Source organism: Amborella trichopoda, chromosome 7 (assembly GCF_054954075.1).
Source record: "Amborella trichopoda isolate Santa Cruz 75 chromosome 7, AtrichopodaSantaCruz75HAP2 v2.0, whole genome shotgun sequence".
NCBI lineage: Eukaryota > Viridiplantae > Streptophyta > Magnoliopsida > Amborellales > Amborellaceae > Amborella > Amborella trichopoda.
The window spans coordinates 32,474,564-32,490,921 of record NC_142342.1 but is presented as its reverse complement, the minus strand read 5'-3'; the positions used below and the strand labels follow the sequence as shown (position 1 = coordinate 32,490,921).

General features: G+C 34.8%; 1 protein-coding gene across 21 annotated transcripts in view; it reads right to left on the bottom strand.

Annotated features, from left to right (window-relative positions):
* Positions 1 to 11,820: 11,820 nt before the first annotated feature.
* Positions 11,821 to 16,358, bottom strand: part of LOC18426471 (phosphatidate cytidylyltransferase family protein) — a 41,717-nt gene continuing 37,179 nt past the window's right edge. For 5 of the 21 annotated variants that reach the window (XM_088871124.1, XM_011622199.3, XM_088871129.1 and 2 more), the window contains 9 exons: positions 16,243 to 16,323; positions 15,945 to 16,174; positions 15,204 to 15,393; positions 14,995 to 15,060; positions 12,943 to 13,031; positions 12,720 to 12,834; positions 12,451 to 12,502; positions 12,217 to 12,317; positions 11,821 to 12,123 (listed from right to left, as the gene is read on the bottom strand). In XM_088871124.1, the coding sequence (XP_088727250.1) occupies positions 12,010 to 12,123; positions 12,217 to 12,317; positions 12,451 to 12,502; positions 12,720 to 12,834; positions 12,943 to 13,031; positions 14,995 to 15,060; positions 15,204 to 15,393; positions 15,945 to 16,174; positions 16,243 to 16,323 (1,038 nt within the window). In that variant the 3' untranslated portion in view covers positions 11,821 to 12,009. Of the gene's footprint in view, positions 12,124 to 12,216; positions 12,318 to 12,450; positions 12,503 to 12,719; positions 12,835 to 12,942; positions 13,036 to 14,994; positions 15,061 to 15,203; positions 15,394 to 15,944; positions 16,175 to 16,242; positions 16,345 to 16,358 lie in introns of all 21 variants that reach the window. The other 16 variants (XR_016058797.1, XR_016058803.1, XR_016058808.1 and 13 more) reach the window with 11 other exon arrangements.

Sequence of the window (16,358 nt, the reverse complement as noted above, 5' to 3'; positions counted from 1 at the left end):
TGCATCCACTCTAGCCAGCTGCAAAACAAAGGAGGAGTCATTTGTACGGTGGATTTCGAGAAAGCTTAAAACACAATAGACCACGATTACTTATTAAACTTCAAAACTTTGATGGGCCTTTGGTGAGAAATTGAGGAAATGAATCAATCTCTTTTGTCCTCACTCTTTGATCTTGGTCAATTTTAAAGCCATGAGAGACTTTAAGGCCTTTGGAGGTCTTCAACAAGTGACGTCGAAATTGAAAAAACCCATTAGAGGGGTTTTGGTAGTTAAATCTAGCCCAATTATCTCCAATCTCTAATATGCTGATCACATTCTTATTTTTTGTGATGCATCCCTTCAAAAGGTCAAAAGTTTGTGGTTAGTCTTGAAATGTTTTTGTAGTAGTGAAGATTGACATGAAAACCAAAAATTATTAAATTAGGATGTCAAAATGAGTAGATTCTATCCTATGCTAGATGGATGGATTGTGGAGTGGAGGCCCTTCCTCTTAATTATCTTGGTCTGCCCCTGCCACAGAATCGACTATCTCGCTTCCTATGGAACCCCGTTATTGAAAGATTTTAGGTAAAACTTGATTCTTGGAAGGCAAGATACATGTAATTTGGGGGAAGAATTTCATTGATCGAGATAACACTTTCAAATTTACCAATATATTTTATGTCCATATTTAGAGCCCCAAATGGAATCATTAAAAGATGGGTGCAGTTGGCATACGGACGCCTCCGTAGGTGTAGAGGTATGGTGCCCTTCAAATTTTATCATTGTATATAATTTTGATGGTAAATGTTATTAGGATTATCTCAAAATCTATTTTTATATCTAATTATGAAATGTTAAATTTAAAAAATGGTTAAAATCAACTAGATCTATAAATATATGAAAATCTTGAAAATAGACGGTGTAGATAATATGTTGTAAAATGCACTATTTTTTAGACTTAAAATCTTTTTATTTTCATGGTCATACATCTTGATGTCGACATGATCAATCAAATGGTTTTTCAACATTAAAATTACCTTTTCCGATGAATTTTTGAGGTGTATCCGTAGTTCTACATTTTAAGGTTGCATCCTTATATAACATCCTTATATCAACTTTTTCCATATATATATATATATATATATATATATATATATGGGAAAAAATGAGATTTTTCCACTAGTTCATATGAACATATGAGCCCAACGGCCCAGATTGAATCTGGGCCGATCTGACGATCACAGATGTTTGATAGTACTTGAATTTTATTTATTTTTCTACTTATCCAAATCAAATGAAATTTTAGATGTGTGTTCTTCTCATCAAATCTCACCTAATAAAAATATAAAAAAAAATATCTGCAAAAAAAAAAAACCAAAATACCTCCCAAATCATTTCGGGAATATTTTGGTCAATTTTTTTCATGTAAAATATTTTTTTGATATTTTTCAAAGATTCACTTCTTTTCGATGTAAACATACGTAAAATTTCAAGTGATTTGGATTTGTAGAAAAAAACCTAAATTCAAACACTACCGGATATCCGTGATCGTCAGATCGGCCCATATTCAATCTGGGACATTGGGCTCATATGTTCATATGAGCTAGTGGACTAATCTCATCTTTTCCCTATATATATATGTGTGTGTATGTACGCCCGCGCGTGTTGTGTGAGAGAATTTTCCGGGGTGGAGTTAAAAGAAGTATAATAGTAGAAATACTAGAAACCATGAACTTTGACTGAAATTCATTCAATTTTGTCAAAATTGGTGTACAAGGAGCTTGATGTCCAAAACAATTGAAGGCATCTATGCACTGAGAAAAGAAATCGAAGGGGAAGCATGATTTACACAGGAATTGGTTAAATGATCTGCTTGAGAGCTCTTTCCTCTATCTACTTGCTAAAAGACTGTTTGTGCGATGAAGTGTATGTTGAGTCTCTCATGTGATTGTACAAGCATACTTGAAGGAACTGAGCAAACTAATTAATATCTTAGCAAACTTATTAATTGTTAATGTAGCATCACCCTCTATTATCACTTTTCTGCAAGCTATTTATGATATCTTCTTTTGAGAGCCCAAACCCCAATAAATCCTTCCTTGCCAAAGACCACTCTGTGAAACTGATCTTTGTCTTCACAACCTAAATCGTTTTTCCCAGCTTCAAAAGATCCCAACTCTCTCTCCTTTCAAACATGTCACATTGTTGCTATCACACCTATGTAGGTAATGAACCAGGTACACTGTTGAAAAAAGTGGCAGTTGGAGAGAGGAAAAACAAACTTCAACCCAAGAGAGCTTAAGATCTGGTACCAAGGTCTAGAAACAAAAGGGCAACGAAGGAACAGGTAGTGACCAAAATGAAGATTAGGCATAGGGTGACCTCTCTTTCTCAGTTGCTCAGTCGCGAGCAATTTATTATGAATTACCAACCAGATGAAGGCCTGCATTCTATGTGAAACCACCAAACGGCAAGCTTTGGAGGGAACTCAAAAAGCTCGCAATTATCTTGAATTGAGGATTTTATGATCAAGGACTTCACAGAGAATTCCCCACTTGAGCTCAGCTCCCATATCAAGTAGTCTTCTGTACTTGGGAAACAAAAAGTTTTAGCTAATTGCTGATTGGAGTAATAAGAACTGCAATGCCACCATTTATTGATCCTTCAGCTCTTTAACCTGACATCCCAACTTGCATATCCTTCACTTCTAGAAACCAACTATATCATTGATCATAACTCAGGGATACAGCTCCAGGAGCCAGATATTTAGTAGTGCATTGCTGTTTGCAAGCGAAATCTCATACATGAAGTCCATCCCACATGTCCAAACATGTAGAGAATGGGATTCTATCGAATTATGGTTTATGGACATGGGGCGCATCATTGGGCTCAATGGCCTCAGCAGCGCGGTCCTCATCATTTTGCCTTTTTCTGGCTTAGGCTGCATGATTTTCCATGTAGTTTCCTTTTTTTGATGGTATGTTTTTAGATTTTTCCCTGCACATGCTTCGGTTCAACTATTTCTACTATTCTCTGTCCTTTTACATTTGCAACCTCTCTATTATGGATTTGTTAGAATATTTGACGAATAACCTATGGTTGGACTATAGTTCAAGTGTGGACTACAGTTTAGTGTGTCCTATGGTTAGGGTGCTTCAGGGTTCAGGGACTAAAAAATATCTCTAATTTTCGTAGGAGTTTCTTGGATTCCCTATCCATTTTTTATATCAAAAGGTCATTTTTGCTCCATCCCCAATAGCCAGTTGGCTATATAAGAGAAAGAGAGGTATAAAGCCGTTTATTTCCTTCCATACTGAGAGCTTCATTCACATGTTTGAGTTTTCTTATGCCTGGTCTATCCAATCCTCTAAACATGCAAGCTAGTGTCAACTTACCAAAATATATTATTATTCTCAGCTTCTTTCCAAAGAAAATATCTCATAAGAGACATCCAATCTTTTAAGGAAAAAGTTTATACAAAGATGCTACCTTATAATGTAGAACTACGTATGCCCCTCAAAAATCCATTGGAAAAGGTAATTTTAATATTGAAAAACCTTTTGATTGATCATCTTGACATCAAGATGTATGACCATGAAAAATAAAAAGATTTTAAGTCTAGAAAATAGTGCATTCTACAACATATTATCTATACCGTCCATTTTCAAGATTTTCATATGTTTATAGATTTACTTAATTTTTAACTATTTTTTAAATTTAAAATTTTATAATTCGATATAAAAATAGATTTTGAGATAATCCTAAGAACATTTTACATCAAAATTATGTACCATAATAAAATTTGAAGGTGTACCTTACCTCTACGGCTACGGATGCATCCGTATGCCAACTGCACACTATATATATATATATATATATATATGATGCTGAAGTTAACCTACTAGCTCATATCAACATATGAGCCCAATTGTCCAGATTGAATCTGGAACGATCTAACAGTCACGACCTCTGTTCGTATTTGAATTTTAATATTTTTTTTACAAATCCAAATCGCTTAAAATTTTAGATGTAAATTCTTTAAAAATGGGATAATCTAATAAAAATATCAAAATAATAATAATATGTAATAAATAAATTGACCAAAATTCCCCCAAAAGATTTTGAAGGTATTTTGGTCAATTTATTATTTTCAAATTATTTTTTAAATATTTTTATTAGGTTTGCCTTGATAAGAAGAATGGACATCTAAAATTTCAAATAATTTGAATATGTAAAAAAAATATTAAAATTCAAATGCGAAATGATATCATAACCGTCAGATCAGCCCAAACTCAATCTAAGCCATTGGGCTCATATTTTTATATGAACTAGTGAGCTAACCTCACACACACACACACACACTCTGGAAAAAGTTTATACAAGGCCAAGCCTCTAAACAATCAAATTTGAACCTACATCAAAATTTTCAATAAAAGAGATTGTTTTGATGCCCAAATAGCTTCAAATTGATTATCTCAACACCAAGATGCATGGACATGAGAAAAAAATGGATTGCACGATTTGAAAATAATATATTTTGTAATGTATTTTTGAACCATCAATTTTCAAGATTTTCAAGTTTTTATAGAACAGTTGAAGCTTTAAACTTTATAAATAAATATGAAAATATATTTTAAGGATATCACAAAGAAATCCAATAGAAAAACCACATTTCTCGACAGTATTTGTTTAGAGCCTAGGCTGTTTACAAACAGCACCCATATATATATATATATATATATATATATATATATATATATATATATATATATATATATATATATATCAAAAAACTATTAAAAACGTCTAAAAGTGAAATACTACAATGTTTCGTCTCATCACAAACATGTTACGTCCGTGGAGGTTTACTGAACAAAGCCGCAACAGACAGCGCGTGGTCCGTGGCGGTTCCACATGTTTTTTGACCGCCATAGACATACTAGGTCCCTGGCCAGCTTTAATCCTCGCCGTCCGAAAAAATTGGAGTGCACCTATCCTATGGGCGAAAACACTGTCCATTTTTGCCCATAGGCGTTGCGTAGTCTATATATATATATATATATATATATATATATATATATATATATATATATATATATATATATATATATATATATATATATATATATATATATATATATGACACAAAGATCACGAAACATGGCTATAACCAATTATTTCAGCCAGTGTTTAAAAAAAAGCCGAGTCGAACCGGACTCGCCCGGTTAGACTCGGGAATCGCCATGGGGGGATCGAATCGGTTAAAAAAACGGGGAATCGTCCGATTCTAGAGAGAACCGGGCGATTCTGCACAGTGACTCGCCGATTCACTGTACGGAATCGGCGAGTCCGTGAAGAACACAGGTTGCACGGTGTTCTTCACGGGATTCTTTGAAATTTCTCATTTTTTGATCACTTTTCTTGTTTTTTTTGGTATGTGATCTAATTTGCAGGCTGTAAACAGCTTTATTCAGCTTTTACACGGATTAAATGGTTGAAAAATTTAGTGTTTTTGGATCTCGAAAACTTGCATTTTTAGGGTTTCCGCCTTTCCTTGTGTTTCATGCCAAATAAGGCATGAATCTTTCAAAATTTGTAGGAATTTTGATCGTAAAGTTGTGCATCAAAACCTTTTGTTACTAATTTGTGATAATCGTTGAGAAAAACAGAGTTTTTTGGAGATTGAAGGCTTCGGTTCACAAAATCAGGTAAGAAGTTTGGGTTTTTTTTTTTTTTCCGCCATATGATTTGTTTCACGACATATTTTGAAGATAATGAGTTCAATTTGTAGGGTTTTTAATCTTTATTGTGTCTATTATGATTTAAAATTTTCAATTTTATGTAATTTGGTCAATTACAACATGAAATTTGAGATGAACACAGAGATGTCTGCGGAACAAAAATTCTACTGTTTTTTTTTTTTTCCGCCTTTTGATTTTTTTTTCATGATATATTAGAAATAATGTGTTAAAAATTTAGGGTTTTGATTCCTTATATTGTTGTTTACCAAAAATGTACTCAATTGGATGTAATTTATTCACTTAGAGATGGATTTTTGAGTTAAAATGGCTTATGTAAAATGGCTCTGTGAAGAATAGAATTTTTTTTTTTTTTTTTTGTTGTTGTAATCCATGATCAAATGTTTTGTAATACTTGATCGATTTTTTTGTAATCCATGATCGAATTGTTTTGTTTCTTTTTTTGTAATCCATGATCGAATTTTTTGTTTTTTTTGTAACCCATGATAGAATATTTTGTAATCTATGATCGAATTTTTTGTAATCCATGATCGAAATGTTTGTTGTTTTTTCTTGTAATCCATGATCGAATTTTTTGTTTTTTTTTTTTTTTTTGTAACCCATGATAGAATTTTTTGTAATCCATGATCGAATGTTTTGTAATCCATGATCGAAATGTTTGTTTTTTTTTTTGTAATCCATAATCGAAATGTTTGTTTTTTTTTTTGTAATCCATGATCGAATTTTTTTGTTTTTTGTCTTTTTTGTAACCCATGATAGAGGTTTTTGTAATCCATGATTGAATTTTTTTTAATCCATGATCGAATTGTTTTTTTATTTTTTTGTAATACACGATCGAATTTTTTGATTTTTTTTTGTTTTTTTTTTTTTTAATCCATGATCAAATTTTATGTAATCCATGATCGAATTTTTTTTAATCCATGATAGAATTTTCTGTAATCCATGATCGAATTTTTTGTAATCCATGATCGAAATGTTTGTTTTTTTTCTTGTGATCCATGATCGAATTTTTTGTTTTTTTTTTTTTTTGTAACCCATGATTGAATTTTTTGTAATCCATGATCGAATTGTTTTTTTCTTTTTTTGTAATCCACGATCGAATTTTTTGTTTTTTTATGTTTTTTTTTTTTTTGTAATCCATGATTGAATTTTATGTAATCCATGATCGAATATTTTGTAATCTATGATCGAATTTTTTGTAATCCATGATTGAATTTTTTGAAAATGTGAATTTTTTTTTTTAATCTATGATCGAATTTTTTTTGTAATCCATGAACGAATTTTTTGAAAATTTGTGATTTTTTTTTATTAATCCATGATCAAACTTTTTGAAAATTTGCTGTACTTTTTTTTTTTTTTTCTTTTTATCCATAATCGAATTTTTTGAAAAATGATGATTTTCCGAAAAGATGTGAAAATCGTGATAAGGTTTTGATTATCATGATGTATTAAACCCAATTTTAAATTTTTATTGTTTAAGTTTGCTATACTTTTTTTTTTTTTTTTTTCCATGATTGAATTTTTTGAAAAATGATGATTTTCGGAAAAGATGTGAAAATCGTGACAAGGTTTTAATTATCATGAGGTATTAAACCATATTTTAAATTTTTATTGTTAAAGTTTTTGTTGAAAAATTGTATGTTGATAGATTATTTATGCAAAAAAATGCATGTTATTATATTTTTAATGCAAAACTGGATTTTTTTTATCTGTTGTTCATGGATTTTTTAGTTGGAATGACTGATGTTAGCTGGCTCTGTGAAGAATTGTTTTTATTATTAATTTTTTAATGCAAAAAATGTATGTTCTTGATAATTGAGTTGTAGCCATGTTTGGAGCTTGCATTTGGTATTATATTATCCTGAATGTTTGTAATTGATATGTACAAAAATATTATTGTCAATAAAGGTATTTTGCAATAACAAATAACAACAAATATGACTACATGAACTACCGCAACATATTATCACTACACATGGTGATTATTTTTCTTTTTGAACTGTCAGGTTAATTTTATACTTTTTACATCTTAAAACAGTTGAATCATGTCAAGATTTGCAGAAGACCTTGCATGGCAACATGGGGCAGACTTGATCCCAACAAGAAAGACAAAATTATTTGTAATTACTGTCAAAGAGTGATAAGTAATGGGGTACATAGGTTCAAGTAACACTTGGCAGGGGTTAAGGGAGAAGTTTCTACATGCACTAGTGTCCTTAGTAATGTAAAAAAACAGATGGCGTCAATTCTTAATGCTAACAAAGGTAAAAAAATTGCCAAACATAGGATGAATGAGGAGATAGCTAATTTATATACACCATCAAGCAGGAATGATACAGAAGAGCAATATAATAATGACCTAGAAGAGCAATATAATAATGAGCTGAACATGGCCACAAGATTGAGTTTACATGAACAATATCAGAGGGAACGTGGGTTTAGAATGCCCGGTGGGTTTAGCTCAGACATGCACGGTGGGCCTAGCTCAGATATGCATGGTGGGCCTAGTTCAAATATGCATGGTGGGCCTAGCTCAGATATGCATAACGGGCCCAGCTCGAGCATGTATGGCGGGCCCAGCTCAAATATGTATGGAGGGGTTGGTGGCAATATGTATCAAGGAGAATCAGTTGTTGAAGAAATTGTTTCTAGGTTACCTAAGAGTGTCAGTACTGTAGGCCATGGTCGTAAAGACTCATTTCTCTCAAAGCCTAAGTCACAACAAATGACCCTAGAAGGCATGATTAAAGGTACAAGAAACATATTATGAAGATATGTTGGTAAATGGTTCTACGATAAAGGGATTCCCTTTGATGTAACCAATAGCCCATATTTTCCACCTATGGTTAGTGCAATCCAAAGAGTCGGGCCCGGGGTAAAACCCCTGACGGCATATGAGCTCAGTGGGCCAATATTAGATGAAGAGGTGGAGGAAATTAAAAAGTGGATTGAAGAATATAAACAGAGTTGGCCAATGACAGGCATTACTCTCATGAGTGATGGTTGGTTGAATAAAATTAGCAAAAATGAGTTTTTAAACTTTTTGTTCTATTCCCCAAAAAGTACAGCTTTTTTGTCTAGCAAAGACGTATCAAGGACGAAGAAGGATGCAAAGTTCTATGTACGACTATATGATCAGATAGTAGAGGAAGTGGAAGATAAGCATGTAGTCCAGATTATTACGAACAATGCGCGTGCATGTGTTTCTGCGGGCAGTAAGTTGATGGATAAGAAGAAGCATCTAGTATGGACCCCGTGTGCTGTACACAGCATCGATCTTATGTTAGAGGAGATCGGTGAGATCAAAATTGTGAAGGAGACTCTAGAGGAAGCAAGGTTGGTGTCGAGATTTATATACAACCACTCTAAAATTTTATTTCTGTTTAGAGAACACTCTAAGAAAAAAGAGATAATCAAGCTTGCCATAACCCGCTTTGCGACCGATTACTTAGCTGTGGACTCTATTCGAGAATCTGAAGGTGCATTAAAGAGATTGTTTACTTGTGAAGAGTGGTTAAATGACCGCCTCTCGAACCGATATAAAAGTGGACAACATAATCTCAAATAGGCGGTTCTGGTCTCGATGTTCCAGTGTTTTAGAGGCCACTGCCCCTTTGATCACGGTGTTAAGAATGGTAGATGCTGACAAGAAAGCTACCATGGGTATCCTGTATGAAGGTATTGAGAGGGCGAAATCAGCTATTAGGGAAAAGTGTAATTTTGCTAGCAAAGTGATCGAGATTATAGAAAGGAGGTGGAACACCAAATTTAGACGTCCAATTCATTATGCTGGTAAATATATATTTATATCATTACAATGTTTCAGTTTAAATCATTTTTTTATGAAATTGTAAATGACATTTTTCTACCTATATATTTTTTAGATTACTACTTCAACCTAAAATTTTTCTATTTGACATCTGAACAACCCCACAAGATTATGGAAGGGGTCAGATATATTGTTGCAAGGTTGGAGAGAAGCCATCGAAACCAAGTAGCAACAATACAAGAAGTATTATTTAATGTTTGGATAAGAACTTCATTGAGTTGTTATATTTGTGAGGAACAATGCACTAAAACGTAATATATTTGTTTTAGCCTGCTATGTATAAGAATGTTACAAGATCCTTCGAAACTAGACTTGCCAAATATTCTCGAATTATAATGGATCTAGGTTATCCCCTCGTTAATATTTTGTTCATTCATATATTTAATCTTATGAATTGTTCTTACCCTTACAATGCTTTTTGCATTTTAATCCAGCTGAATGGTGAGAGATATATGATATTGATGCACCTCACCTAAAAAGGATATCAATCAAAGTACTCTCCCAGACATGTTCTATTACTGGCTGTGAACGCAACTGGAACACGTTCCAATGGTTGCACACTACTAGGAGGAATCGACTCGCTCCTGATAAGCTTCATAAACTAGTCTACGTTCATTATAATTTAAACCTCAAAAAACGACAAATAAGAAGAAAGCTTGAAGACTATAGGCCGATAGACTTAAACACAAAATTTGTCACAAACACAACAGACCAATAGGTAGTAGAAGAGGAGGAGCCAGTGTTGCACAAGAGAACGTTCCTTAAAGCTATCGATGATGAAGATCTTGAAAAAAGTGATGAGCAGCATAAAAAAGGAAGCAGTCAGCCAACGTATCCACAATTCGTCGGTGATCTTGCACCTAATGAGGGAGAGTGAAAAAGAGATCTAAGAGAAAATGAGAGAGATGATGATTATGAAGCCACCCTATCCCAGCCATATTATTCACATATCGAGTCCCAACAACAACAGTGTAAAGATGAACACAACAGTGCAGGTGAGCATGAAGGATGGACAAGCTTCGAGGATTTTAGACTGGGAACACTACAAAACACTAACACTCAGGGACTTGAGAATAATCAGACGCCTGCTAATATCGATGATTCGCTTTTAGATCGAATCAATGAATAGCAAAGCAGTATTGGAACGGGACTCGTCTGTTGGCTAGCCGGCTAGGTATCCCCTTTACCCAAGGCCCCTAGACACTGAGGATCCCTTGTGGTAGCCGCCAGCCATCACAGCTAGCTGCTCTTCCTTGAGCAGCTAGTCATCTCGCGTCCACTCACATCTGGCATATATGGGACTCCCTCTAGCTGCATTGAACCAGTTTACTAAGCAGCTCATCAAAAAGGGTGCAAAGGTTGGTTCCTCTGAGGCTGCCCTGCTTGCCAAGCTTGGAATGATGAATCCTAGATCGTAGCCAGGCCAAGAGCGAACTCTGATCAATATCTGTTCAGACCGGGTCCCACCCAGGCTTCCAGCTTTGCTTGTTGGTTCTTAAGTTTAGGATTCCCTCCGAAACCGCAGCGGCGGTCAAAGGCAAAGACCCGGTGGGGAAGGCGGCTAGGCCAAGCCAAGTTAGTAGCCAATTTCTCCCTCCCATCTAGTGGTCGTTGCTAGTGGTCGTCGGATTTGCCTTTCCACTCCCGGTACTGGCTGAGGCTAGTCCGAAAAGCAAGTTGGTGTTTAGGGTTTAGGGTCTGAACTCTTTGCCTTTTTTTTCTGTTTGTTGTCAAACGAATTCAATCAATGGCACCAACGTGACCAAGAAGAACGTCGTCTATCATTTTATTTTTAGATCGTATGTTACTAATTTTATGCTTTATTGTAGTCCATGTATGTTGATATACTTATTCCATGATAATTCTATGTTTATCCTTTTGTGTGAAGTAAATTAATTGCTGAATGATGGTTCATGCAGAGAAAGAACATATCAATATTCGCATATTCATTCAAAAACATGAAAATTCTTAATGAAATACCCTCATTTCTTATTGAATTCCTAAAAAACAATATTTATAATGAATTTTAATAATTTTTTCGAATTTTTTTGAAACAATATTCTGACCGATTCACTCGATTCCCGATCCGGATCGCCGATCCGAATCAGTTTTTTGGGTGCCCGATCCGAGTCACCGATCCGTTTTTTAAACCATTGATTTCAACCATTAGTGAGATTGGGGCAAGATCATTACAAATACAAGTACAAAAGGGCAAAAGAAAACGCTCCTAGTTGCTATACCACCTTCCCCTGACTTCAACTCAACTCATTCTTTTTGCAACCATGGTTACATGATATTTACAGTGGTGATCTATACTAAAGCACAAGGATATGAACCTGAAAACCAATGAAAAGTGGCTGCCAATTGTGGGCCAACTTGCAACTTATACAAGGGGAGTCATTACAAAAATTGTGGATTTGGTGTGTTGGCAGAATGCGGTTATAGACAAAGGAGGCCATAGAACACAAGAGGAATGAAGGCATTGTCAAGCTGTGTGGTGTAGGCCTCTAGCAAACCGCTCAACGTGACTGCCACAGCTAATGATAACCAATGCTGCATGCAATGAAATTATGATATATGTTAAGTATCAATGGACGTGAGAGAGAGAAGAGTAAGAGAGCGAGAGAGAGAGAGAGAGAGACAGACCTGGGAAAGTATATAGCCCTTCGAGGCTAGAAGAGGAAGGAGAACTGAGCAGGCAAATAGGACGGATGTTATGCCAGCAGCAGTACCTTCAACAGTTTTCTCTAGAGAACAGGAAATGTATGTCAATAGAGCAACAATAAACCTACCATGAGCCATAATATATTTCCTATCTACTGGGGTCACCTCAAATCAAGTCATTCTTAATGGAGACGATCTAGGGCAAGCTCTACTTACTGCCAGTCTTGCTCCACCGTAGAACCCCATATTTGTAACCAACCATCGACGCCTGAAAAGAAGATAGTTTTGTTGTACATAGTTAGTTTCGTTGTACATAATTCAATTCCAGGTTCATCCATTTTTCTAAGAAAGTATGTTAAGAGAACAGTCATTTGGGGAACAAATATCTGCGTGATAATTCAAAATCTGTTATTTGTCCAACACAAAAAGTATAACAATCTCCATATAACACTGGATGAATGTGTGTCAGTGAGGTCATGCATTACCATGGTGTCGCCTATTCCGAGACTCAAAATTCCAGCAAAAGGAACAAGGGGCCGATCGTAGAATCTAGCAGACATCCACTTTGGAAGTGCACAACCCAGTAGAAGTGAAAAATGGCTGAAAACCAGGAACATAAGATTCAGCAACCTATAATGTTTCATGTCATACTAATATGAGAACCTTGAATGGTCCCATGAATGGGGCAAGACACAAATATTCCCTTACCTAACTATAAGAATGTCCGAATCACGATGATCTGTAAAAGCATTCATGAACTGATCTACAAGATCTCCCAGTGGCCAAATCTTCCACACCTGCCTAAAGGAATGAGATTCAGACATATACAAATATATGTATTTTTCTTATAATTAATTTATACATATTAACAAATGCATTTATTATCCATCTTTGACAAATATATTTGATTTACAAATCAATGTATCAAAGATGAAAAACGAATCCAATGCAAATTTCCCATTATTTCCTCACATTCACAGTTTTAAATGCTAAATTAAGAAAGGAAATCCTACCTAGCTGTCAATCCCGATTCTCGACCCATTAAAGAGTGCAATAAGAGTAAATAATCAACAATTAACAGTTACAAAAATATTTGAAGAAATATTGCAATTTTTATTTTTCTTCTTTTTTTGGGCCACTCTTTGGGACCTACTGGCCTTGTGGTTTCTTAGTTGCCGACCTTCTGAACTATTTAGGAATAACGGAATTTATCAAGATGTCAAGCACAGATAATGCATGCCTTAAAAAGCTGTAGGTCAGTCCAATTAAATTATCAAGGCAGCGGAGAAGACAAAAAGGTATGCAAAGATTGAGGATACAACTCACAACTTCACATTAAATGTTCTACATATAAAATCTTAAAGTATACACACTATATTAATTGATACTTGATACATCCATTTCTTTAGCAACAGCACCAATCCATGTATATCACAGTGTCCTATAGGCAGATTGGAGTTAACATGATGCGTGATGGCAGCAGTAAATAAAACATGGGTGTAAAACTAGCCCCACTATAAATATATCGATTAAGCACGTATGATTGTACATTTTATTCATATGCAATTTTGTATTTATGTTGTTTTTTGGTACAACAACCCTAGGAGCCCCCAGTAATGGTATGAGGATCCTATTTTCTTGACATACACAGTATACAAAGCAAATAGAAGTGTCTAGGGATCCTCGTTGGAAAAAGAGGAAAAATTCCTAATTAGATAGACGAAAATGTTACAACTTTTCCCCCTAGTTCCAATTTACAATAGCGTTTCTCAAAGGGAATTTTAAGCAAGGTTTATACCAAAGGAAAAATGACTGAACCACTGATATTGTCTCATGAACATTAAGGAATGATGATCCATCCAATCATCAAGTAGCTTCAGGTCATTGGCTTGTACACTTGATGAAGACCCTAATATTGATTTTCCATAGGACAGAATGATCTTCCAATCTGCTAAATTGAATCAAAGAACATGGAGTTGGTGGTAATACTTGGCCAATCTGGGTTTATTCTCTGAAAGTAAAGGAACTGATCTATGCCTAATTCAATGAAGATATATCTTTCATTAGGTCTAGAATGAATAACAAATTCTGTTATAGTGACCCGGTTACTTTTATTAGCTCATCTTAAATGGACGATATTTCTCAAACTTTCAGTTTTTCATTGAGGTTCCATCTTGGCAGCTAAAATTCAATATTGTTCCTTGTTTTCTCCAATTAATGGAGTTTTTACATTGTTGGAGCAAGATTTGTCATTCTAAAGGTATCAAGGCAACTATCAGAATATTTTGTCTGAAAAATTCTGCATCATTTTCTCATATGTCCTGTTTGGATTGTATGCATGTCATGTTTTCTAGATCAGGCTGCCTGAATATTGGTTCTTTCTTTCATTAATCATTGATGTTCTCTTCAAAATAAATTTTCAAGAAAATTTATTCAGCTCCTAAGAGAATATGCAGTTCATTTGAACATATGAAATTTCATTTCAAATACCTAGGTCGCACCTATATGTTTTCTCTCACCTCACTACGTTCCATTCTTGCTACTACTCATCTTGATATACAGACTGACTAGTCCTCATATTACAATTTATTTCCTCATGGACCAGTGCCCAATAGTGCGTGGGTCATGAGATATCACTCCTTACATTATCGATGTATCACATCCACAATAAAAATAAGCAATGGGAAATAGCATGTTGTATCAATAAACGATACCTCAAGGTCCAGCTAAAAAAAGTAAGATCGATGAACACGAACTTACTCTAATCATCTCCAACACCAAGAAAACTGCAACTGCTCCACCAAATGCAAGATCCAGAAAATCTGGCTGCAAGAATCACAAGGGTACAAAATGAAACTTCATAGTAGAATATGGTAGATTAGTAAGTACAAATATACTAAGTACAAATATAATTACTGATAGTATGTAAATAGTGCAGATAAAGAGAATTTTTGTAAACTATGAATCACCTGAAAGATAAGAGCAGGAACAAACATTATGACAGCCACGAGATGATAGTATTTTCGGAGTAGAATCCTTTCAATTTTGCTGCTTTTTGATATATTGTAGAAGCGGAAGACAGAGAAACATATAACAATTAACCAATAAATGCACAGCATAAGCCGTTTTAGTGGCTCCGTGAAGATGAAGGAAAGAATCCTGTCCCAAAGATTGAACATAAAAGGTTTAGTTGCTAATGTACCTAAGTCCTGTTCAAAATGAATTTCATGAATTAAAAGAACAAGAATAATCAACAAAACAGTTATCCAAGCTAAAATAATTCCAAGGCAAAGATTTTTCATACTTCTTACCTAACAAAATAAACTTCAAGCAGTTGAAGTGCCCAATGATACAATAGGAAGATGATGGAACATTCAACAAGAATCCAGGCCCTAAGGGAAAATTTTCGTTTTTCTACACTGAATTACTTTGCAGGTCAAGCAGAGAGATGCTCTAATGCGCCTTTGCTGATAATATGGCTAAGATGTTGGAAGGGATGAAAGGCAATGGCTAACAGGTTTGAATTTTGGAAGTGAAAGCACACACAGCAAAGAATTGGCGACTGGGTTAGAACCATATTAGCCAAAACAAGTGGCAACAAAGGCATGTGGATGGATCAGATACCAGCTTCACAACTGATTGACACTAACTGATTGACACTAACTGATTGACACTAACTGCAATAAAATAAGTTTTAGTGGCAAACCTACCATGAAGCAGGATGCACTTCAAGAACATGAACATAGTGCAACCAGGCTGGAACTACTAGAATCAACATGATTCCCAGAGAAGCATAAAAGATAAGAGATCTTCCCATCCCTGCTGATGCCCTGCCCTCAAATGCATGAGTTTCAGACTTGATCAAAGCTCCGGAAGAAAACCAAATCCAAAGAACAGATTTGTAGAATAGAGGCAGGAGGAGAAGGCCAACAAGTACTCCCTGCATGGAAAATGAGGACTTTATGCTCTTCTCTTGTACAATCTAATAAAAATTTTGACAAAATGTACCTGAATTATGGTGCTTATCTTGCTTTTGTCATCTTCATGTCCAGAGGAGAACGATTTTGATGATAAAATGGATAAGTTGGCCTGGATAAGCGCACCAGTGTTCTGAAGTTTGGAAT